Raw genomic sequence first — 23279 nt, forward strand, 5'->3', positions numbered from 1 at the left:
GAGTGTTCCTGTCTCTGAGAAATAAATTATAAAAGCAGATTGTGGGTAGGCTCCATATCAATAGGGAGAATATGGTATCAGAGTTACAGTGAAAATTTCAGATTAACAAAGAGGATCATGTAGTCTACAGTTAAAGAATTTGAAGGCAACCCTGTTTTGCCATTGGATTAAGGCAACATGAGGCATAATTGGGTAAGTTAAGATGTCTGTGTTTCAAATTCTGGGGGTCAAATTTATGACGAATTCTCTTTATACATAGAAGAGGGGGGCGCCTGGGTGGCTCAGTCGGTTGAGCGTTCGACTTTGGCTCAGGTCGTGATCTCATGATTCGTGAGTTCAAGCCCCGCATTGGGAGGGCTGCTGTCAGCACAGAGCCCTCTTTGAATCCTCTGTCCCCCTTTCTCTGCCCTTCCCTTGCTCTTGCATGCACTCTCTCTCTCTCTCTAAAATAAATATGCATTAAAAAAAAGTCTGGAATAATAAAAATAATAGTAGTGAGAGAAGAATTGGGGATCATAAAGAGAATGTCAGTGAAGAAAACTATAAAGAGCCATGAGTCATGAAACACATACACATCAAAATACTTGGGAGGCAGGAGTATTGAAATCTGAGAATAAAATACATTAATTTTAGGCAAATTAATAGTAAAAGATTATATGCTTTCATTGCATCATGAGATAAACTTAATAAATCATTGTACTTTTTTTAGAGGGTAGGTGGCATTTGAAAACTCAGAGTGGCCTTTCAAATTAATACATGTAGTTTTTTAGTACCATACCTAGTGTATTCTAAATATTTTTGCAGCCCTACACATTATTAGCCTTTCTGCTCACATCTAATAGAAGAGGGTGTAGTGACTTTCTTTAAATCTTTGAATTAGAAGAAGTTTTAAGTGCTCTCCTTGGCATCTATGTCTCCTCCAAATGACAGTGTCCTGAAATCAGCCAGAGTCTGAACATACATATGAGAAATGCTTGTATATTATCCTGCCTGGTCTGCTTGAGATACTCCCCTAGAAGAGACAGCTCTACAGATTCTCTTTGCAATATATTTCGAAGTTGAATCAACGTCCTAATTCAAAGATTATTTCTTCTACACGATCTGCTCCTCTCTTGCAACAATTCAAGGCAGATTTCTTCTTACTGCTTGGGGGTCCCAAGGTAACCAAAGGCAGCTGTGGCATTTGGTGGTACTCAGAGCAGGGTCAGTCCGGGACTGAGCTAGGGCGGTCTTCCTAGGTATAAAGTCACCATACCCGTTGCACATCACACCGACAAGATGAAAACTGATTGTCCCTTAACTACAGAGCTGTTTATATAGATTTCACAAGGCCACATAATATTTGAGGAAAACACAAAGCTTAAGGACTACTGTTTAAAGCAAACAAAATCTGGGTAAAAGTATATTAAAACAGAAGACATTGAAATCTGAGTCTGTGAGCAGTCTGGCTATTATTAAGGAAATGAAGTTCCAAAGCTTCTAAGCCCATTATAGAAACCAAACTGAGGTGAATCAGGTTGTTGCTGGAGACAGGCCATGGCCAGAAAGGGTGGAAGGAAAGAAAACAGACTTCAACAGAAGTATGGTTTATTAGCACATGCATTCTTTGGAAAACAAATACGTGGTTTACAAAGTCCTTAAAACTTTTATCCTCTTGAATAGTTTAAAATACCCTCTAAACAGCTTGTTTGCATGATGAATTGACTTAGCAAACCCTTTACCCGCCTAGGAAGCAGGGGTAAAAGCCGTGGCCAGACCTTGTTTGACTCCAGGCAGTGGTGTCTAGAGTCAGGGAGCTTGCTGCCGTGTCCCGCGTGCACATGTGCTTAGCGGTGTCACCTGGAGGAGGAGCGAGTCACCTTAGGCCTTTTGCTGGGTTTCCGCTGCCCACTGAGGCAATGGCATGGATACTGTAGGCAAGAGAGGCACAGGTAATCCATGTTGAAAAGAACCTGTGGGCATTTACAGGTAAAGAACAGTTGAAGGACAATGAGTAACTGTCATTTTACATTATGAAGACCTATCTGATTCTGAATCCCAAAGCCAGGCGGTCTGACCCACATCTTAACTTGGCATAACGCTTCAGAATCTAGTGACCTTTTTTCCTCTGTATTTTCTGTTTTCTTTCTGCCTTCTATCTCTGCCTCCTGTGGCTGCCCATCTGTGTCTATCTCTCTCTCTGTGCCTCACCCTTGATCTGTTTCTTCTACTTTATTGTTAAAGAGTGAGCTCTACTCTTCTCATTTCTGAAATCTGGTAAATTAGGCCCTTTTACATTTCCCTCTTCTCTAAAACAGAACAGCCCTACTGAGTTGACTTTTTAAATTTATGGGTGACCCCAGACTGATTTTTTTTTTCCAGTGAGTCAGGGCCCTTAATTAGAAAGAAAGAAAAAAAAAATAGTTTTCCCTGCCCCTGATGGAGAGAGCAGATGAAAGCGTTATCACAGCCCAGCTCCACAGGCTTCTCTGGGACCCGGGGAAATTAGCAGCGAAGGCCCTTCTGTGCTGTCGTAGCTGACCCTATAAACAAGCTGGGTTCATTAACCTCCCCATTGGCGTCTGCGTGCCTGCAGATGGAGGGGAATGACCATTAGCTTGAAGTTGGGGTTTCCTGGCTTTGTGAAGTTTGACAACTAGAATGTTCTTCAATTGTGTTTGGGGTATGTGTGTTTCCCAGTTTTTATAGTAGTCTGTTTAAAGGAATGAAGAAGGAGACATTAAATATTTATTTTAGTTGACAAGATAAATGAAGGCCCCTCCTGGGAAGTTAGCTGGCAATTCTGAAATCTAGGTTTGTTTGTCTCCTTCCAAAATATGCCCATTGTGTGCCTTTGAATGCATGGTAAAGTAATTAGATTTTTTAAATGTTTTATTATGAGGCTGATTATCATAAACATTTACTTTGAACATTTTAAAGATTCTAATCTTGAAAGAAAATTTAATTTCTTCAGGGAGTGGTATCCTATCTTTTCCAGGATGGCCTCATTTTTGAGGGTCTCTAGAAAATGCTAGCCCTGTGCAGAAACAGAAGCAATTTATCTGGCAAACCGGCAAGCCTGTTAATGGCCGGTCCACTGTCAGCAGGGCCCACTGGTGTAATTCTTATTCCCAGGCTTACGCTCAAAAGCCCCGGATCCAACAAGAAAGTTATTTGGTTGTAGGGAAGGAAGGAAAGGCCAGCACTGTTCGGCTGTCTCCGTGTTCTCCCCCAGGCTTCACCTCGCTAAGGTGCTGTTGGGCACCACCCCCAGGATCAGGCTGCCAAGGAACATGTCTGTTGCCAATGAGTTTTTTTTTTTCTAAATTTTTTTTTTCAACGTTTTTTATTTTATTTTTGGGACAGAGAGAGACAGAGCATGAACGGGGAGGGGCAGAGAGAGAGGGAGACACAGAATCGGAAACAGGCTCCAGGCTCTGAGCCATCAGCCCAGAGCCCGACGCGGGGCTCGAACTCCCGGACCGCGAGATCGTGACCTGGCTGAAGTCGGACGCTTAACCGACTGCGCCACCCAGGCGCCCCGTTGCCGATGAGTTTAAAGGCCTCTCTGCTCCTGGCCAAGTGAGGGGACAGATCCTCCTGGTGGGAGAGCAGCTGGCTGGCACAAGTGAACTGCTGAGAATCTTTCTGAAGAAGTCTCCATTGGGGCTGAATCAGCTGAGGCCTAAGCTGCTCAGCCCCGTTGGGCTGCTCCTTGTCTAACCAAGCGTTTAACCCCAAAGTCTCACCCAGGCAGAGAATTTTTCTCTTCTCTGACCACACCAGCCACAGCTTCCAGAATGAAGAAAGGATGTATTGAATATCACGAGGGGTTCTGCTGAGAAGTGTGTGTGTGTGTGTGTATGTGTGCACTCACTGACATGCATTGAGACAAGTTACTCATGTTCTGGGAGAAAAAGTCGAGTTTTATTGCCCAGATCCCTTAGCAGTGCTGGAGGAGACAGGGCTCTTGTTGTACTTTAGGTCCTAAGACAGAATCAATCCACTGGTCAGTCACTCAAGTATTTATCAAGTGTCCATTGGAGGGAAGGCCAAAGGAGAAAGTGGTCCCTAAGTTCAGGGGTTGGCAGCCTAGGATGTGGGTAATTCTCTGTGATGTTATATCCACCTGCTAGGACTCCTTGAGAAGGAGACATGGGTGAGGGGTGGGGGAATTAGGGCTCCGTGGCGAGGGCCAGGCCTTGAGCTGGCCTTGCAGTCATCAGGGCCTGGAGAAGAGGGGGAAGGAGAAAGCGTCAAGGCTCTGCAGCAAGAATGGGTTTTCTGGGTGTGGGGCACTTTGAGGAGAGCTATCTGCCAGGGCACAGCGTGTAAGACACGCTGCAGGTTAGTTGAAAATCAAATTGCTGGGGAAGTTGGGGACCAGATTCCAGGGGGTCTTTGAAGTTAGGCAGAGTGTATTTACTCTTGATCATGGTGATGATAGTGGTTGACAATACAGAAAGCTGTCAGTGCTTAAATAGGGGAGTGACAAGATGGAAATAATATTTTAGGGTGATTTGCTCTGGAAGACACGTGCGAAGGCCCTTTGGAGTGGGGAGAGAATAGGGACAGGAAATCAGGGGGCCCTTGCGTCTACTCTCTGCTTGTGCTTTCTCCTCTGTTATTAATTTCCAAAATGGATCGATGACAGGGCTTTACTCAGAAGTCATGCGTTCTGAAATAGAGCTCATAATCATAAGAACATAGCCCCACTTCTGACTTGTGGTAGGCCAGGTAAACAAGACAATGAGCCCATTAGGAAAGCTGTGAGATAAGAAAGACAAGAAATAATATTTAGGTATGATGTGGGAAAGCGGCTAATCTGGTGGTTCTTGGGCAGGTCTTCTTGATTTCAATGGTTCTGGTACAGAGCAAAGAGTCCTAAGAGTGTTACATGACCCTTCACAGTTCTCCACATTTGCCTGCTCTCTGCCCACTTTCCGTCAAACCCAGACACCTTACAGGGTGAAGACAGGGACGCTTGGGACAGCCGAGCCCTGACATTTCAGAGCTGCCCCTTTATCAGAGTACAATGAGGAGACACTTTTCCACCACCTTACTTTTATATTTCTTCCCCTCAGCACTTCCCACCTGCCCCCTTCCCTTGAAGTAGGGAGGGGCAGGTTAAAGTTCCATGGAAGGCAAGCCTGATGTCCAAGAGGTACCCGAAGTCACCAGGCACGGCCTAAGGAAAAGCACTCAGAGAAGTGAATATCAGACACACACGGGGATCTCCTGCCCACTCTCCTCCTCAGTCACGACTTAACACACAGACGAAGGCCGACTCTGTGCTTTTTCCCAACTTGACACCACATCGTCTTCACTTGTGTTTATATCACCCTGTACTAGCATAAGCTTGAGCTGGCGATCGGATCCCTGGTTTTCATTCTTGGTCTGTCCCTGGATGCTTGTGTGGGCATCAAGCAAATTGTCTGCTCTCCCTGGATCTCTGCTCCCTCGTCTGCAGAAATCGGGAGGTGGAGGGTGGGAGAGCCCCGTCCAGTGGTTGTTGGAGACTAGGTGTACATGTATATTGGGGCTGGGGGATAGGAATCCTGACCCTCCAAACATGAGTCCAGGAAGGGCAGGAAGAGCGGAGGTTGGGTGGAGCCACAGTTGCAGGTGGACCACATGTTTTGTTTTGTTTTTTCACTTGGATGAATGGTGTGACCAGGAAGCCTGGAGTGTTTTCATCAGAATGCGTGCGTTTGATTTACCTTCTGGATTTAGCTCCTTGAGCCCCCGCCCACATTCATGCAGTGTCTCTTCCCACGTGATTTTTTTTTTTTTTTTTTTTTAATTCAGAATCACAGAACTGATTGGTTACCACCCTGAGGAGCTGCTCGGCCGCTCAGCCTACGAGTTCTACCATGCCCTGGACTCAGAGAACATGACCAAAAGTCACCAGAACCGTAAGTTCCTGGAGTGCCCTATGTGGCTCCCTTGTATCTGTGGAATATGGCCTTGAGTGAGGTGTGACCAGTGAGATAAGACCTGCTTACCTCCTTCACAGACATCACATCTTCTGTGGCAGACGAGCCCCGTGCCCTCAGGATGGTCAGAAACTGAGGCTGCCACCAGCCCAGATGACAACTTCACACAAATTAGGAAGAGGGCACACACCCTTCCTCGGGGGGGACACACCCATGCCAAGGCACACAGCTTGGCGAGTGGAAGGCAGGCTGAATCTCAGTCCCCACGGGCCACCTCCACCCAACACCCACATGCAGTCAGCAGTCTGTACAACCCTGTGGGACATCTCTGTAGAGAGCAGTTTGGGACAACACACAGTCAACTGGGTTGTATGCTATAGAAGGAAGTCCACGTGTCCTGAGAAGAGGAGCCCTGGGAGAGTTCAGGAAAAGGAGAGGACGGAGCACTTGAGTTGCACCTGGAAGGATGGGGGAGGATGGGGCTACATGGGTGAAAGTCATAGGGCACAACTTAAAAGATGTGTTGAGGTAGGCTGTGGTTCTCCCAAGAGATCTTGCTGGATCAGAGAAGTCAGTTGGAGGCTATCCCAGGCATACTAGTGATGGCATATGGACACTGTGCTTTGCCCCTTGAACGAAAACCTGAATTCTAAAAGAGATTCTGGAACAGGACTGTCCAATAGAACTTTCTGCAGTGGAACTGTTCTATACCTGCATAGTCCATATGAAATGTCTAGTGCACCTGAGGAACTGAATTTTTTGTTTAATTTAATTAAATTTAAATAGCCACACCTGGCTAGTAGCTACCGTATGGGACAGGGCAACTCTAATGCATTCACTTAGCCATTTTCCTAATTCAGACATCCTATTTGCAGGTGATCCAAGACAACTTCCTTAAATCCATACAGCCCATCAACACGCAAGGACTCTGGGCCTATAACCCTATCTTGCCCCACTGGGGGACAGAGAAATTTATGGGATTACTCCCCGACTTAAGGGATCTCATTTCTGAAGGAAAAGGAGGGTTGTGGGCTCTGTGGGAGCAAGGTGGCTCTTACCTTTAGCCTCAATATCTAGCACAGTGTTTGGCAAAATGCAGGCACTGAGTGATAAACCCAAGGGCAAAACACATATTTGGGAAAGAATGCTTCAAAATAAGTGGTGATAGTGGTGCAGACCAAGGTGCTGAGAGGATCATAGGAGGATTAAAAATGGGTAAGGTAAGTCTAACAAGATTCCCCGTGGCCTTGCTGCTCTTGGGCCTCCAGGATTAGCTGTGGCTTGGGGTGGCAGTGAAGAAAATGGCGGTGCTGCTGTGTGTCCATTGTTCTTAAATCCATTGTCCGTCCTAAGGCTAGGCCAGCTGAGTTCAGAGCAGCTAACAGATTAGCAACCCCTATAAGCTGTACGTGAGCACAGTTAATATTCTCTTATGGAGTGGGATCTTCTCTTTCTAATTGGTCTCTCAGCTTATTCCTCATGGCTTTGGGGTTTGAGCTGACAGTGCAGAAGGGCCCCTGAGGATATCTCAGAGAAGTTTCTCACTCTGCTCTCTGGCAAAAAAACCAACCAGCCCAACCAACCTAGATTCAGTCCCACTTAGAGACCCAGAGATGGGTGCCCGTGGATGTGACCCAGCCCTAGCCCGCCCCAGCTTTGAAATTGTAGGATGTGGTTCCAGCCTTCATGGTAGGATTCCCCATGCTTTTCTGTTACATGATGGTTCTTGCTCCCAAAGTTATCCCAACAATGCGACTCAGGGACCTAGGCTCTGGCCCAGCTCTGGCCCAGGGCCTGGCTTTCTGGGCCTTTGCTCCTTTAGATGTAAAATTGGGGGAAAGTCCAGCTTTTTTTTTTTTTTTTTTTTATGAGCCAAGGGTGAAGTCAAATCAGGGTTCTACAAGTAGACTAGAAGGTACTAGAAGGTTCTGGGAATTCCTGGAGGACAGTATTGTACTTTGTCTTCAGGGGTGGGAAAGTGGAGGTAACCACTATCAAAGGGAACAAAAATGATGACTTCTCACAAGGCATATAAAAAAGATTTTTTCTTTCTTCTTAGAAAATCCTGGATCCTTAAAACAGAGCTGGGGTAAAAATTTGTCATATCAGTTTCCTGCTGACTCCAGGGAAAATATGGTGCTTTTTATTGAATCTGTATATTTAAGCATTAGGCACACTTAAAGGTAATTCATGACCCAAATAGAAATCACAGGCTCCCTTCTTCTCCTGATGAAGCCAAGTGAGGCTGCTCTGAGCTCAGAGGCCTTGTACCCAGCCAGCAAACCCAAATCCAGCAAAGGGAAATCTGCATGGGTTGGAAATCGTGTGAATGCCAGCTAAAACGGAAGCATCTATTTCTCTCTGTGTGTGTGTGTGTGTGTGTGTGTGTGTGTGTGTGTGTGTGTGTGTGAGAGAGAGAGAGAGAGAGAGAGAGAGAGAGAGAGAGAGAGAGAGAGAGAGAGATTGGGTTTGTGCAAATAAAGTTGTAGCACAGATTCACACCAATGCTGTGGAATAATTGGAGGCCCAACTTTGAAGCTGGTCCAGGTTTATACACCAGCCTCCTGAGTTTCCGCATCTATGTGTGTTTTAGCCTGTGAAAGTTTACCGTTGAAATTACTGGGGAAGCTCTGTCCCCAAACCAGATTTAGATAATTGAAAGCCATCATTTCCAAATGGATTAGTAATTTATACATTGTTACTCTTGGAGGTAGGGGTGGGAAGAGCTAGGCGGGAAGGTGGGGGGGGGGGGGGTCGGTTTCTCTTTGTTGTGTGAGGACATTATGTGCTCTTAGGAAAACAAGATTAAAGGCCATAAAAGGCCTATCTACCAGGGAGCAGGCCCCTCACCAAGGCTGGCATTAATGAGCAGATGGTTAGAAAGCAGGCGTAATTATATTCTACTGACAGAGCAGGCCCTCGCCTGCAATCACTAGAAATGCAGTTAAGACCTTTGCTCACTGTACTGTTTAATCAAAAAGAGTAAGAGCCCTGAACTTTGTCTGCATTAAGATCCCACTAAATAAGTTAACTCCAGGCACTTGAAATTGTGCAAGAATCGTTTCTTTGCAGCAAGGGATCCTCAGCAGGGCACATAAAGGGACATCAGGGAGGAAGTGATTTCTTTGGCCAAGGAGTCCCTGATGATTTCAGACCACAGCAATAGCAAATCAAGTCTTCCCAGTGAATGGCAGCTTGGGGGATATAGGAAGAGAGCGTGGTGCCTGGAGTGGTGTTGTCCAGCCCAGACTGTGTCACTGTTGTCCTGCATCATGTCAAGCAGGTCACCATCCCCCCGGCTTTAGTTTCTTCCTGTTAAAAGAAGATCGTATCTGTCCTCTCTACGGCCCAGGATTTTGTTAAAAAGATTAGACAAGGCTGATACACCACTTTGGAAAGTAACATGGCTGCTTCTTATAAAGGAAGTATGTTCTTAGCGTGTCATCTGGCCGTTGCACTCCTAGTTGCACCCACAATGCGTGTCCGTACCAAGATCTGTACACAAATGTTTATAGCAGCTTTATTGGTAATAAGCAAAGAAACTGAAAACAACTTACACATCCATCTACAGGTGAATGGATAAACCAATTATGGTACCTCCATACAATGGAATACTACTCAGCTATAAAAAGGAACAAACCATGAATACCTGCAGCACCATGAGGAATCTGGAAAACATGCTGAGTGACAAGAAGCCAGACACAAATGAGTACACACTCTTGTATGGCTCCACTTACATGCAGATGGAGAGAAGAGCAACATGCAGTGACAGAAAATAGATCAGGGGTGGCCTGGGACCAGGGGTGGCGATGGGGATTAACCATCAGGAGGCATAAAGAATTTGGTGGTGTGGGGGAGGGGTGATGGGAAGGGCATTTACCTTTGATTGTGGGGTGATAGCTGCAAGAGCGTGTACGTTAGTCCAAACTCACTGAACTGTGTGCTTAAAGCAGGTGCATTTTCTATTGAAGGTAAATTAAACCTCACTCCAGTTGATTTTAAAAATGAAAACCGAACCACAAAAGCCTAGATTAGGAGTCTTTAATTTAGGCTGTGATCCCGTCTACTGTTTCCACCGAGGGGACCTTTCAGTAAGTCACTCAATAGTTCGAAGCCTTCCATTTCTTCAGATGTAAAACAGGAATCACAGGAGACACTTCATGGTGCCACCATGTGTCACATGAGCTGCTGATAACACATCCTCATTGATCACTTACGTGCGGGCACTTCTAGTTGCTTTCAGTAGCGCGTTCATCTTGAGATGGCTTTGACCACTGCAAAGCGCTGCACACCCGTAAGTTAGTATTTCCTGCACCCTGGAGGTGGTGCTTGTTCAATTTTTTTTTGAAGACGGTAACTGTGCCTAGAAAAACATTAATGATAATTTTTTTTTTCAACGTTTATTTATTTTTGGGACCGAGAGAGACAGAGCATGAACGGGGGAGGGGCAGAGAGAGAGGGAGACACAGAATCGGAAACAGGCTCCAGGCTCCGAGCCATCAGCCCAGAGCCCGACGCGGGGCTCGAACTCACGGACTGCGAGATCGTGACCTGGCTGAAGTCGGACGCTTAACCGACTGCGCCACCCAGGCGCCCCTAGAAAAACATTAATGTAAAAGACCACAAGTGGTGTTAGCGTGAACCACGCTGCCTTCCTCCACCACACAGGGCTGGTGAATGGGGAGGTGGCCCGTGAGCGTACCCAGAGAACGGGGGGCAATTCTCCGCGTTTACAGAGAATCTGGGTCTTCTCCGTGGGGTCCCTCACAACGTTACCTGCAGACCTGGGAAAGAGGTGGCTTTTCCTATACAGCGTTTGTCCAGGATATTCAGTCAACACTTCTGCACCTGATAAGCCAGACAGGCAGATGTCGTGCCCAGTACGAATAGCTGTGGTATACGGGTAGTTAAGAATGATTATTATCATTACTATTATCTTTATCAGTACCTCATTTTGCAGATAAGGAAACCAAATCTAAGGGGGATTGTTCTTTTCCCAAAGTCCCCATGAAGCAAGATTTTCTAATGCTTACACTGTGCCTCTTCCAGTTCTCTGTGATTTGAGTTCTGAGCTAGGATTCTGAAGAATGAATTCCCAAGGAATGAAAATGTATATGTCCAGGTTGGAAAACTACCAGAAATTCTAACATTAGGCTTTAATTTAAGGAGATTTATTGATTCCTTTTTACGGGGAGCGGATGAAGAATTCCGGAGTAGGGAATGTGAGACACCTTCCCAGGGCTTTCATACAGTAAACAAATGCTACATGAGCATTTAGAGCAATCTGGAGGAGGAAAGAAGCCATAAGCAGGTCCTTGCTGCCTTAGGGGCCAGTCTTGTCTGTTTCCCCGCAGACTGCCTTCCCTGTGAGGTCTCGCTTTCCAACCTCCCTGACCTCAGGCTCTGTTTCTCCTCCCCCAGTGTGCACCAAAGGTCAGGTGGTGAGCGGCCAGTACCGGATGCTTGCAAAGCATGGGGGCTACGTGTGGCTGGAGACCCAGGGGACGGTCATCTACAACCCTCGCAACCTGCAGCCCCAGTGCATCATGTGTGTGAACTATGTCCTGAGGTAAGCCTAAGAGGGCCACGGCGCTCCCTGGACTGAGGGCAGCAGTCCCGGGGAACCCAGACCTGCCAGAACCTGGGCACTACTTCCGAAAGCTCTTTGCAGTGCTGATCCTTATGACCCACGGGATTTCCATGGCTGTCTCAGGAATTATAGGACACCTGGCATTTCCCCTTCACGGTGTTTTTTCCCCTGCATCTTTCTCCCTGCTTGTCCTCTGTGTCGTGCCTCTGACCCACGTGGGGAGGCAGAAAGCATAGTTGTCACTTAATATTTTCTAAATGGGGGACAAGGAAAGAGGATTGCTCGTTCTTTCCGGGAGAAGATGCAACACCTTCACTCCATAGTGTCTGGGAAGAGAGTTGGAGGCGGTCACACTGCTAGGTAGAAAAACAAAAGCCCTCAAACCTACGTACACAGTGCAGCCCACACACAATAATAAAAGGCATCCAAGATGCATCCACACTCAGAGGGCACTCTTCAGGATTGCTGCCGCCATGACTCCAGACGTCATTGTGTGGTTCCTTACAAAGCACTGGCATGGGGGCCGAACCCATGTTTTTGGCTGAAAGGCTTGGCTACCTGGTATTCCACGGGTCCGGGCGTGTAAAAGGATTTTGCTGGAAAACCCGGAAGGTCTGACACACCTCTCGTCCCATCAGCGAGATTGAGAAGAACGACGTGGTGTTCTCCATGGACCAGACGGAATCCCTGTTCAAGCCGCACCTGACGGCCATGAGCGGCATCTTTGACAGCAGCAGTGAGGTGGCTGTGTCTGAGCAGAGTGACTACCTGTTCACCAAGCTGAAGGAGGAGCCGGAGGAGCTGGCCCAGCTGGCCCCCACTGCGGGGGATGCCATCATTGCCCTGGATTTCGGTGGGTGCTTCTTAGCTCAAAGGGGCCTGCTGAGCCTCTCTGGGTGAGGCAGTTCTGACTGTAGCAGGCTTCCCTGGCTTCAGCTTTTTCTTCAGCCCTGCGTCTTGTGAATGTGGCCAGACTGTGCTGAGCCCCAAAACAGAACGCATGCTCCTGCCGCTAATACAGTCCTGCTTCTGACCTTGCACGGTGCCGAGTGGGGCGGGGTTATGGGGGACTCCCTCCTGAGACGTCGACTGATTTTCTGGTCCAGGCAGCAGAGAGTCTGAGACGAGGGAGGGGGCAGCAGGAGGGATGCCCTGAGGCCACTGGCACATTTTCATAGAGGATAAATCTCCACCTGGGCCTTGAAGGACAGATTGACTGTTTAGGTGGAGGGCCAGGCTGAAATAGTGTCAGAAATAATTCCAGAAATGTGGATGGAGAAAAGATTTTGGCCCAGCATGAAGCCCTCATATGCACTATTTCTTACAAATGTATGCCAGTCCAGTGGAGATGCATGTCCTGTGGCCCCAGGCAAAATTTTCAGCCCTGGTCCCCCTCCCGTGCTGGAGGCACCCTGAGTGTGCACCCGGGGAGCCCCATGCTCCCAGGTAATGACCCCCATCTTCCTCCCCCAGCCTTGCACAGCTGCCCCAGGGCCAGCAGCACCTCCCTGTGCTCACCTTACAACTGTCTTGGCCCCTTCAGAAGTGCTCTGGAAGGCCATGTGAGGATTGCAACCTCAGAAACTATAAAGGGCAGCAGCCCCAGGCCAAGAGGTCTTGCAGCTTCCTTATTTTGTGGCAGAACTGAGGCAAATTGTCCACTTGTCCTTTTGCAACCTCCTCTTCCTCAACATTCCCAATTGCCTGTCAAGGAAGTGGGTGCTAGGGTCTGAAATGAGGTCTCTGAAAATGAGATGCTCCCGGAAGGTGTTTGCTTCAAAGGGAGCCTGTTCATTGACTCACAGACCCAGTAATGGCCTCTTGGTCACAGCCAGACGTCGGAGTATGGAGGGCTGAGCCCCCAGGTACACCTTCAGAGCCTCCTCGGACACTCTGTGCTTCCTTTGGGTTTTCTCTGCCCAGGGGTGGGCCTAGTGCTTGTGGGGGTTAAGCGGCCAGGCCCTTGTCTCCACAGGAAGCCAGAACTTTGAGAAGTCCTCAGCCTACAGCAGTGCCCTTCTGCCCCCGAGCCAGCCGTGGTCCAGAGAGCTGAGGAGCCACAGCACCCAGAGTGAGGCCGGGAGCCTGCCCGCCTTCACCGTGCCCCAAGCGGCTGCCTCCGGGAGCGCCACCCCAAGTGCCACCAGCAGCAGCAGCTGCTCCACGGTGAGCACCCCGTCTTGGGGTGAGGACACTGAAAGGGTGGGCTGCTCTTTCTGGCTGCTGCAGGATGGCTGAGTAGACCGCCCAGACAAGAATACTGCCCGCATGCCCCTCAGGCTATCCCAGAGTCCCCTAGGGCAGTGGTAACCCTTACCTGCCGGCTGTTCCAGCAGTTTGCCATTAATATCTGTCTGCACCCCCCCCCCAATCTATGTGATAAGATCCTTGAAGATGGGGGCTGAGTTACACACAGCTTGGAGCCCGTGACTCATTCCCTGTGCGGGGCAGTAACCATCCTGCTCGAGGCAGACAGCTGTACAGTTTCTGGAGCACTCCCCTCCCCACCACTGGCCCCTGGCCATAGCCTTCTTGTAAGGATTGTTCCCTCTACACATGCTTGTTCCACGGATTGGCGTTGACTCTGTGGGTCCAGAAATAGATTTCTCCTTTCACCTTGGACTTCTGGGAAGACCAGTGTCCTACTCTTGACTTGGTCACCCTCCTTCCTGGCCCCCAGCCCAGCAGCCCCGGAGACTATTACACATCTCTGAATGACGATCTGAAGATTGAAGTGATCGAGAAGCTCTTCACCATAGATACAGAGGCAAAGGACCAGGGCAGCACCCAGGTAGGTGGACCGTGAAGGCTCACGCCCATTCTTGCAGCCTCGTTCCTTTTGGCGGAGACCAGTGGGAACACTTGGCCAAGGCCCTGGTCTTAACTGGGAAATGGGGCCGGTGGGTAGCCCCTTCTCCCCCCAGCTTTGCATGCCAAATCCAGCTATTGCATTCTTTAAAGAGGCCCTATGTTCAAAGAGCATCTCCAGATTTGTGAGATGTTTAGAAGCAATAAGGAGCAATTACTCTCCTCACACACCTTCACCTTAGGATTCTGTAAGAACGATTTTTATTTGAAATGGATTTAAAAATGACAGGCGTCTGACAAATTTTCACTTACGCACAACTTTTTAGGAACGCACTTGTTACAGAAGGGCCACTGTTCTCAAAACGTTATAAAAACAAGGAGGAGGTGGGTGGATATTTCACAAAGTCCAAGAAGAATTATTAATCCCCTTTTGTCTCAGTCCCAGTTATAAAACAAATCCCACCTTGCTGCTCAGCTGGGCTCTTTGCCCTGCCTTGCACAAGCTCCCGCAATTCTGTAAAACGTCCTTTGTGCTGGGGCATATAAAGCTGTTTCTGGCTCTCCAGGAGCCCCTGTGTATGCTCTGGCCCCAGGGGTAGTCACCACAGCCAGAGAAGTCTTACTGGGGCCACAGGAGAGAAAAGGGGGGGGGGGATTGGACAGGTAGACTGGAGAGAGGAGGGCGTTTTGGGTTGGGTGAGGCAGTGACAGCAGTGTGGGGGCAGTCTGGGGCACAGGCTGAAGAGGGGTGGACCCCTGGAAAGGCTAGCAACACGTGCGGGGAGACGCGTACATGGGGTAGACAAACCTGGGTTTCCTTTTGGTGGGCAACGGCCGGAGGTGCTGAAGCAAGGGAGGGATGCCGGGAGGGGCACGGGAGATGGGGGGCAGGGCTGTGAGGGGCAGACGGCGGCTGGACCAGTGTTCTCAGGAGGCACCAGCCTCACCGCTCCTCTGCCGCTGCCCTGCCCCCAGACGGACTTCAGTGAGCTGGACTTGGAGACCCTGGCCCCCTACATCCCCATGGACGGGGAAGACTTCCAGCTCAGTCCCATCTGCCCCGAGGAGAGGCTTCTGCAGGAGAAGCCCCAGTCGACCCCCCAGCACTGCTTCAGCACCATGACGAACATCTTCCAGCCGCTGGCGCCCGGGGCCTCCCACAGCCCTTTCCTCCTGGACAAGTATCAACAGCAGCTGGGAAGCAAGAAGATAGAGCCTGAGCACCGGCCCCTGTCCTCCATCTTCTTTGATGGCGGCAGTAAAGTGTCCCTGCCCCCGTGCTGTGGCCAAGCCGGCACCCCTCTCTCCTCCCTGGGAGGCAGGTCCAGCAGCACACAGTGGCCCCCTGATCCGCCATTACATTTTGGGCCCACGAAGTGGCCTGTTGTGGATCAGCACACGGAGTCCTTGGGGCCATCACCGTTGGGGGCCCCCGTCAACTCGCCCCATCTCTCCGTCTTCAAGAAAAAGTAAGTGGCAGAGACCCTTGGCTGCAGCAGCAGACTCCTACTGTAATCTCTGGGGCCCCAGAAAGGCTCCCTGCCTCCTCCCCTTCTCCCCCACCACAGCCTTCTCTGTACTCAGAGTCTGGATGCATTGAGGGAATCACCCCAAGGTATGTGAGGCCTCAAGCAGGACACATTTCTATCAGGGCTGGAGACCAAGAGGGGACTGAGGCCCAGAGAAGGGGGGTGTTGAGGGCCTTGAGCCCCACCGCCTCTCTCTTCAGACCAGGGTTCATTGGCTGAGCCACAGAATGCAAAGAATGATTTGAGTGACTATTTTCTTAGTTCTCTCCTAGAACCCTGATTGAGAAAAGCAAAAAGATGCCCTTGATTCGCCCTGCCTTTGGGCTTCCCAAGGTCCTAGTGCAGCAACGTCTTAGGGCTCCTTTAAATCTCCCCAGTAAGCCTCATGCCAACCAGCAGGGTGCTCACTGGGCAGAGTCACATGGTTGGACTTCTAGCTCCCAGGGCCTACTGGTTATGCTTCCCTGGGGCACTTGACCATCACTGGTCCTCAGTGGGGAATGGTTCCGGGCAGTGGAGAGACAGGGCAGGAGCCAGAGGTCTTAAAGACAGATGGAATGAGGTCAGGCCTAAAGGCTGTCTGGGTAGAGCTGGGCCAGCAGGCAAATGTGGAGGGAGGTACAGGTGATCTGAGCCATCGGTATCTCAAGCCCCCTGCCCCTCCTCTGGGACTCTGCCCTTTGGGTCTTAGAGCCAGCACGGTCAACTATTGGTTCTGGGAGGGCCCCTGGAGCAGGGGGAAGGCCCTGGGGGGTATGGGGCTCCCCACTTCTTCACAGCTCACTCTCTCGGGCTTGGCAGGTCTGCAAAAGGCTTTGGGCCCCAGGGCCCAGATGTGATGAGCCCGGCCATGGTAGCCCTGTCCAACAAGCTGAAGCTGAAGCGACAGCGAGAATATGAGGAGCAGGCCTTCCAGGACCTGAGCGGGGTGAGCCATCTGCCTGGTGTGGCCTAGGGACGCTGGCTGGGGGTGGAAACAGCCCGAGAACAGAGGTCTGGCCCGGGCAGAAACTCTCACGATGGCTGTGAGGGCTCAGAGAGCCTATGACGGGCAGCAGAGAGGGATACAGCCTTGCAGAGAGAGCAGCCCACGCCCGACTCAGTTTGAGGAACAGGTCTCTGGCCTTCTCCCCTCTAGATCCAGGGGGACCCATCAGGCAGCAGCACTTCACATCAGATGTGGAAAAGGATGAAGAGCCTCAGGGGCAGCGTGAACTGCCCTTTGGTGCCCGACAAGTTGCTGAGCGCAAGCGCCCCCAGTGGTAAGCAGCAGGCCCGGGCCTCCTGGGGTGCTGGGGGGACAGTGTTTGCAGGGGCCCACCCGGGATCCCCCACCGTCTCATCGCCTGCACCTCTGAGCCATGGTAGAACAGGGTGGTGTCCTCTGCCCTGCCTTCCACACACCCAGCACCCCCATTCCACTCTGGCTCAGCCGATACAGTCAGAAGGCTCTGGGTTCTGCTGCCCCAGGAGCTGGCTCTAGTTCCGAGCACCTTTTGTGAAGGAAGGGGGATGCTGGGGGCTGCACGGCCTCTCCCTTCCCTCGGCCTGGCACTGCCCTCACTCGCCGGCATTGGTCTTTCAGATGAGTTCACCCAACTTCCCATGAGGGGTGCGGGACAGCCTCTGAGACATCTGCCGCCGTCTGCCATGAGCCCCAGGGAGAACACCAAGAGTGGGTTCCCCCCACAGTGCTACGCCCCCCAGTACCAGGACTACAGCCTGCCGTCAGCTCCCAAGGTGTCAGGTGAGTGCGTTCAGGAAGTGGACCCACCATGCTAGGGTCTGATGGGGGACAGAGAGCGCCAGGAGCTGGATCTCACAAGGCCACAGAGCTCAGCAGGGCACGAGAATGAGACTGACGCCCTGGAAGGCAGCGACCTTTCCAGATTTTTACTACAGCAGGGGCTGGGTGCCATGTGCCCACAGGGCTCTAGAAGGGACATCCAGGGCCCTTTGGACCTACGAGTCCCCAAACCCATGTCTTTTGCTCAGGGTTTCATGTTGCCATACTGCCTGCTGCTCACTCCCATAGCAGGAGTGCCGCTCTGCCTTCAGGCAGGAACTGAGCGGAGGACGTGCCCAGAGAGCTCTGCGGGGGCCACCCTCCTGGACCTTGTTCTCTGGGTTAGGCACCTGATGCCCGTCTTCCTCCCTGGGCTGCCTGAGTGTGCTGCCATTTACAAAACATAGATACCATCACGAAAAGGGTACTGTTTGGGGGAAACACGCCAGAACCCCTCTTATGGAAGAGACCCTTTTGGCACATTTGGTACCATGTTTTTAAAACTCTCATTCTTTCAGGCATGGCGAGTCGGCTGCTTGGGCCCTCCTTTGAGCCCTACCTGCTGCCCGAATTGACCAGATATGACTGTGAGGTGAATGTTCCTGTGCCAGGAAGCTCCACGCTCCTGCAAGGAGGGGACCTCCTCAGAGCCCTGGACCAGGCCACCTGAGCCAGGGCCCTCCACTGGGCAGGCCCCCCGCCCCCCCTGCCCGCGCCGCCCCACCAGCTTCACTCTCTACGTCTATTTTTGCAACTAGGTATTTCTAACACCAACACACTTTTTACAAGATGTACCTACCTGGTGAACTCGCCCACGTCCCCACGTGGTGGCCTTTTTCTAAAGATGCTCACTTTAGTGTATTTTTAAGATGCACAGTTGTTTTACCTGCTGTGTTTTATTCTGTCAATGAAACGTTCTTAAATTTTGTAAGATTTTTCTTCCCCCGACTTTGATTACTTCTAATTTATATTATTCATGAGTCCCTCTGTCTCGCTCTCTCACACACACGATATCCATACTAACGAGTTTTGTGTACATTTGTTCTCTTGTAGGGAAAGCTTTGGCTTCATTTAACTAAAAAGGTCTTGTTGTTGTTGTTGTTGTTGCCAAAGAGAAACAAAATAATTTTGCTTTCCAAGCTTGATTTTCATGGCCTCTTCCCTCTCAAAGCCCTTCCTTCTTTTTTAAAACTAATCACCATATAATAAATTTCCATCTTTTCTTCTTTTCTTAAGCTGACTCTCGGCTCTAATTTTGACACAACTGTTGGGGAAAAGGAAAATGCAAAGGGTGGGCTCCAGCATATGGGGTTAACTGTGAAGGTTGTGTAGTGTGGCTTTTCCCCCAGTGTGGTTTTTCTCCCGCATTCAGTGGATTTGTTTGGTAATTATTATTCAAAAATATAAGAGTTCTTTAAAAAGAAAAGTTATATCTGGGTTAAGTGTTTATCATATATATGGGTACTTTGTAATATCTAAAAACTTGGAAATGGAATCCTGCTCACGAAATCACTTTAAGATCTTTTTGAAGCTGTCCATTTTCTCTCCCCTGGTGTTGCTGACACTGCAGATTGTACAGAACTCCCACGGGCCTGTACCAGCACTGCTCAAGGCCTCTTGCTGGTGGCTTTTTGCTTCGGGGATATGCCCTGGGCATGACAGACAATCCAAGACGTGGAATCATAAAGTGTGGGAGCACTGCGAGCTGTCTTCTCGTGTTCTATATGTATTATGTATGTATGTATGTATGTATATTATTATTGCTGCCAAGAGGGTCTGATGGCATGTCATGGGGTGGGGGTGAGGGTGGGGCAAATCTAAGGGAGGGGAAGTGCTTTAATTTTTCTTCAGATTTTGTTGCCAGCCCTTCAAGTGCACTGAGCTATGGGACCCAAAAGGTCTTTCACATGGCACATTTGGCTATTTCCAGAATTACCACGAGACGGTTTTGGTGGGAGTTCATGAAAGACGGGATTCAGAAATGGGGGTCGTGATCCAGCCATGGTGCTCCCAGCTTACCAGCCTGGAGCACATGTTGCTGGCCTGAGAGAGAATATGGGAAGGGGGCACAGCTGGTCCTGGCCGGCCACGCACCCCTTCCTCAGCCTGCCGTTAGGTGGCCCAGCAAGGAATAGCAGGCAGACTTCCTGGGTGGCCCCTAGCCTCAGGCCTTCCCCAAGTTCTGTCTGTCACCTGAAGTGACTTATTTAGGTAGGAAGCACTGAAAATCAAGTGTTCTCAGAGCACTTTGTAACTCACTGGGTAAGAAGGACGATACCTTTTTGGTTTTTAAATACCAATCACATGGAGCTTTTCTGTCCTGGAGACAACAAGGAAGTTTCTAGAAACACACAGCACAGCAGGTGAAGAATTTGGTAAAGCTGGAGGGACATATTGCCAAAAACACAACAAAAAAAACAATTTCAAAAGAAATCTCTAAGAAGAATGACCCGGTCGCTGCATTGACCAAATCACACTTTAGCACCACCGCTTTGCCCCACGCACGGCGGCAGAACTTGAAGGGTTACTGACGCGTAAACGCTGGTGTTTGGTGTTTGATTTCCTGTGTGTGTTGCCTCAGCATTAAGGGCATTTTTACCCTTGCAGTTTTACTAAAACACTCTGAAAAATATTCCAAGCTTCATAGTAACCTTACCTGTCAACGTAACGAGTTCATGAACATTATTGTATTGTCAAACTCCTACTGACAACATTATTACTATAGGGGAGCTTAACTTTATAAAGAAATGTATTTTGACACTGATATCTTATTAAAGTGTTCTGATCCTACCACTGCCGGTGACTCTTGTTCCGTGGGGACTTATCATGGGCTACACCGACGTAAAGCAAAGAATCTGTTAAACGGTTTACAGACCACGAACCTTGGCGCTGATCTCTGTGAGGCAACGGAGGCCAGCCGACGGGAAGAACAGAGCAACATTAACACTTAGGAACGGCTCAAGACTGGGCGCCATGTTGCATTGTCCATATTTCCCACATATTTTTCTGTCTGCCTCTGGGCCCTTTCTCATATCCTAGGGGGTCCCCAAGGACAGAAGTCACGGCCCTGCTTTCAGAAGACTATGTGAAGCAGCGTGACAGCTGCGCGAAGGGTCAGGAAGGCCCTCCATTTGGAGGTGGCAGGGCTCCAGCGGGACCTTCCCAGGTAGGATGGGAAGGGCAAAGACTGCCTCAGACCGAGACCGTATGTGATGCGTTCTCGAGTTCAAATTTTACTTTTCTAAATCATGACCTGCTTATGAATAGGCAGCTGTCTCCATGCAGGGCTGGGGAGACAGCCGGCAGCAGCCTCTGCTTACAGCCATCAGTCCTAGCCCCGGCCATTCCAGCATATTCCTTTGACCTCTGTGGCCCCGATGGGAACTGCTTGGCTTCTCTGTGGCCTCTGTGAAAATGAAATCAATCGCTTCACTTCCATGACCACCCAGGCAGGACCCAGGAGAAAAGAGTTTTAGAGTATTCCCCCCTACACACAGTTGTTTTTTTTTAACGATACTCATTTGGTGAAGTCATGATCTCCACAAGAGCTTACCAGATAGTGGCGGAAACAAAATCCTGAACAACTCCCCTGTGTGAGCCGGTGTGCAACGATGGAGGCCCTTGGCCCTCATTTTCCCAGATAGTCCCTGTCTCAAATACTGTGCTCCAGTGTCCCCAGCTACACTTGTACTTGGGCCAAGGACGCCCATGTTGGGTTCAAAAAGCACAAAACTAATAGATGCAAATGAGCCCTCAGTTGCTTTTGGGCAGAGTCCAGGTCCTGTGGCAGTTCAGAGGAGGCCAGGAAAGATCAGCCTGGGCCTCAAGAATGCAGAAACCTCCCACCACAGCTGGGAGGGAAGAAGCTTAGTAAGGGGGGAATGGCGGGAAGGTCATTCCAGGAGTGTAGGAGGAGGACGAAAGCATAAGGCCAGAATGATAGTACATGCAGGGGACCCTGGGGAGCAGACAGGATGCTAGGATTGGGGGAAAGGGCAGCCTGGCCACTCACAGCACAGGCCTGTAGTCACAGAGATGTGAGTTCAGGTCCTGGCTCTGCTGCTTCTAGCTGTGTAACCTCGGGGAAGCCCCTTCATGCCCGAGAGCCTGTGTCTGCCTCCCTGTGAACTGGGTATAATAGTCCCTATTTCATAGATGAGGCCTGGAGATATAAATTTGGGAGTCAACAGCAGGTAAGTTATACTTCATGAGACTGGATTAAATTACCCAGGAGATAAGAGCATAGAGAGTACCATTCTAAGGTAGAGGCTTTGGGCCATGTAAGTGCTGGTCAAAGTCAGAGGAGGAGCCAGAAAAGAGGCTAAGCAGAAGCAGCCACGAGTAGGAAAAACCCAGCAATGTCACATCCCAAAAGCCAATGGAAGAGGGTGTTCCAGGAAGCAGGAACAGTTAACTGGGTCACACCCTAGACTGAAAGGCCAGGTAAGAGAAGGAAACAAAGTTGGCTCTGGGAACATCAGGTTTGGCAACACGAAGATCGAAGATCATCACTGACCTTGTCCGAAGTAATTTGGGTAGAGAGCTAAGAAAAGCAGCTTGATGGGAGTAGATTGAGGAATGAGCTGGGTGGGGCAGGGGCAGATAGAGACCACAGCAACACACAACTCTTTCAGGAAGTTTCCCTGTGAAGGGAAGCAGGGAAATGGAGTAAAGCTGGAGGACGGGTTGTTTTGCTTTTTAACATTTAATGAACTTCCGTTTTAGAGTAATTTTAGAATCATAAACAAGTTGCAAGAATATTCTAGAGCATTCCTGCATCCAGTTCCCTCTTTTGTTAACATTACTATGGGACATATGTCACAACAAAGGAACCAATATGGATACGTTCTTATTATCTAAAATCTGTACTTTATTCAAATTTTCTTAGTTTTGGCCTAATGTATTTCTTTTATGTTCCAGGATCCCATCCCAGATACCACACTGCATGTAATTGCCATGAGTCCTTAGGTTTCTCTACACTGATAGTTTTCATGGTCCATCATAAGAGCCATTCAGACTTTCCGTGTTGTTGACGACCTTGACAGTTTTGAGGAGTGCTATTCAGATATTCTTAAATTACAGCATCCCTCAATTTGGATTTCTCTCACGTTATCTTCATAGTTAGAATAGTTAGATGATGAGTTTGTGGGAGGAAGACTGTAGAGGTAAAGTGCCATTCTCATCGCTTCATATCAAGGCCACATACGATCAATGTGACATCTCACTGCTGATGTTCATCTCAATTAGTTGGCTGAGGTACTGCATGTCAGGTTGCCCCCTGTAAAGTTAGAGACTTTTTTTTTTCAGGGAAGTTATGTTTCAAGATGAGCTATAGTATTTGGAGTGTTTATATGGTGATGGCAGAGGGAAAAATCAATCAGGACAGAAAAGAGAAGGTATACTTTCAGGAATACCACCACCGAGAAGGTGGGGTGGCCACAGATGGGATCCAGGGCAGCATGGAGCGGCTACCCATGGATGGAAGCATGGGAAGTTGATCGTTTTAAGGGAGGGGGTGGTAAAGAGAAGAATGAGTCTGCAGCCTGTCAGGCGGAATTGATGGGGGGAAGATGATGAGAAACCTCTAATCTAATTGTTTCCATTGCCTCAGTGATGTGTGAGACAAGACCATCAGTGGAGAGGATGGGAGG

At 49.4% G+C, this 23279-nt stretch overlaps 1 protein-coding gene and 1 long non-coding RNA gene across 3 annotated transcripts in view; one reads left to right on the forward strand and one right to left on the reverse strand.

The window, feature by feature from the left end:
* Positions 1-20418, forward strand: part of EPAS1 (endothelial PAS domain protein 1) — an 84495-nt gene extending 64077 nt beyond the window's left edge. The window contains exons 7-16 of one of the 2 annotated variants that reach the window (XM_023251650.2): positions 5788-5894; positions 11337-11484; positions 12144-12358; positions 13481-13671; positions 14186-14296; positions 15289-15782; positions 16635-16770; positions 16981-17104; positions 17428-17589; positions 18147-20418. In XM_023251650.2, coding sequence (XP_023107418.2) covers positions 5788-5894; positions 11337-11484; positions 12144-12358; positions 13481-13671; positions 14186-14296; positions 15289-15782; positions 16635-16770; positions 16981-17104; positions 17428-17589; positions 18147-18298 — 1840 coding nt within the window. In that variant the 3' untranslated portion in view covers positions 18299-20418. The remainder of the gene's footprint in view (positions 1-5787; positions 5895-11336; positions 11485-12143; positions 12359-13480; positions 13672-14185; positions 14297-15288; positions 15783-16634; positions 16771-16980; positions 17105-17427; positions 17590-18146) is intronic. The other variant, XM_023251651.2, reaches the window with a different exon arrangement.
* LOC111559814 lies at positions 9940-11337 on the reverse strand. The gene is made up of 2 exons (XR_006595538.1): positions 10692-11337; positions 9940-10278 (listed from the first exon to the last, which is right to left on the reverse strand). It is a non-coding gene; the product is annotated as an uncharacterized LOC111559814 (long non-coding RNA).
* Positions 20419-23279: the final 2861 nt, after the last annotated feature.

This window comes from Felis catus, chromosome A3 (assembly GCF_018350175.1).
Source record: "Felis catus isolate Fca126 chromosome A3, F.catus_Fca126_mat1.0, whole genome shotgun sequence".
NCBI classification, from domain to species: Eukaryota; Metazoa; Chordata; class Mammalia; order Carnivora; family Felidae; genus Felis; species Felis catus.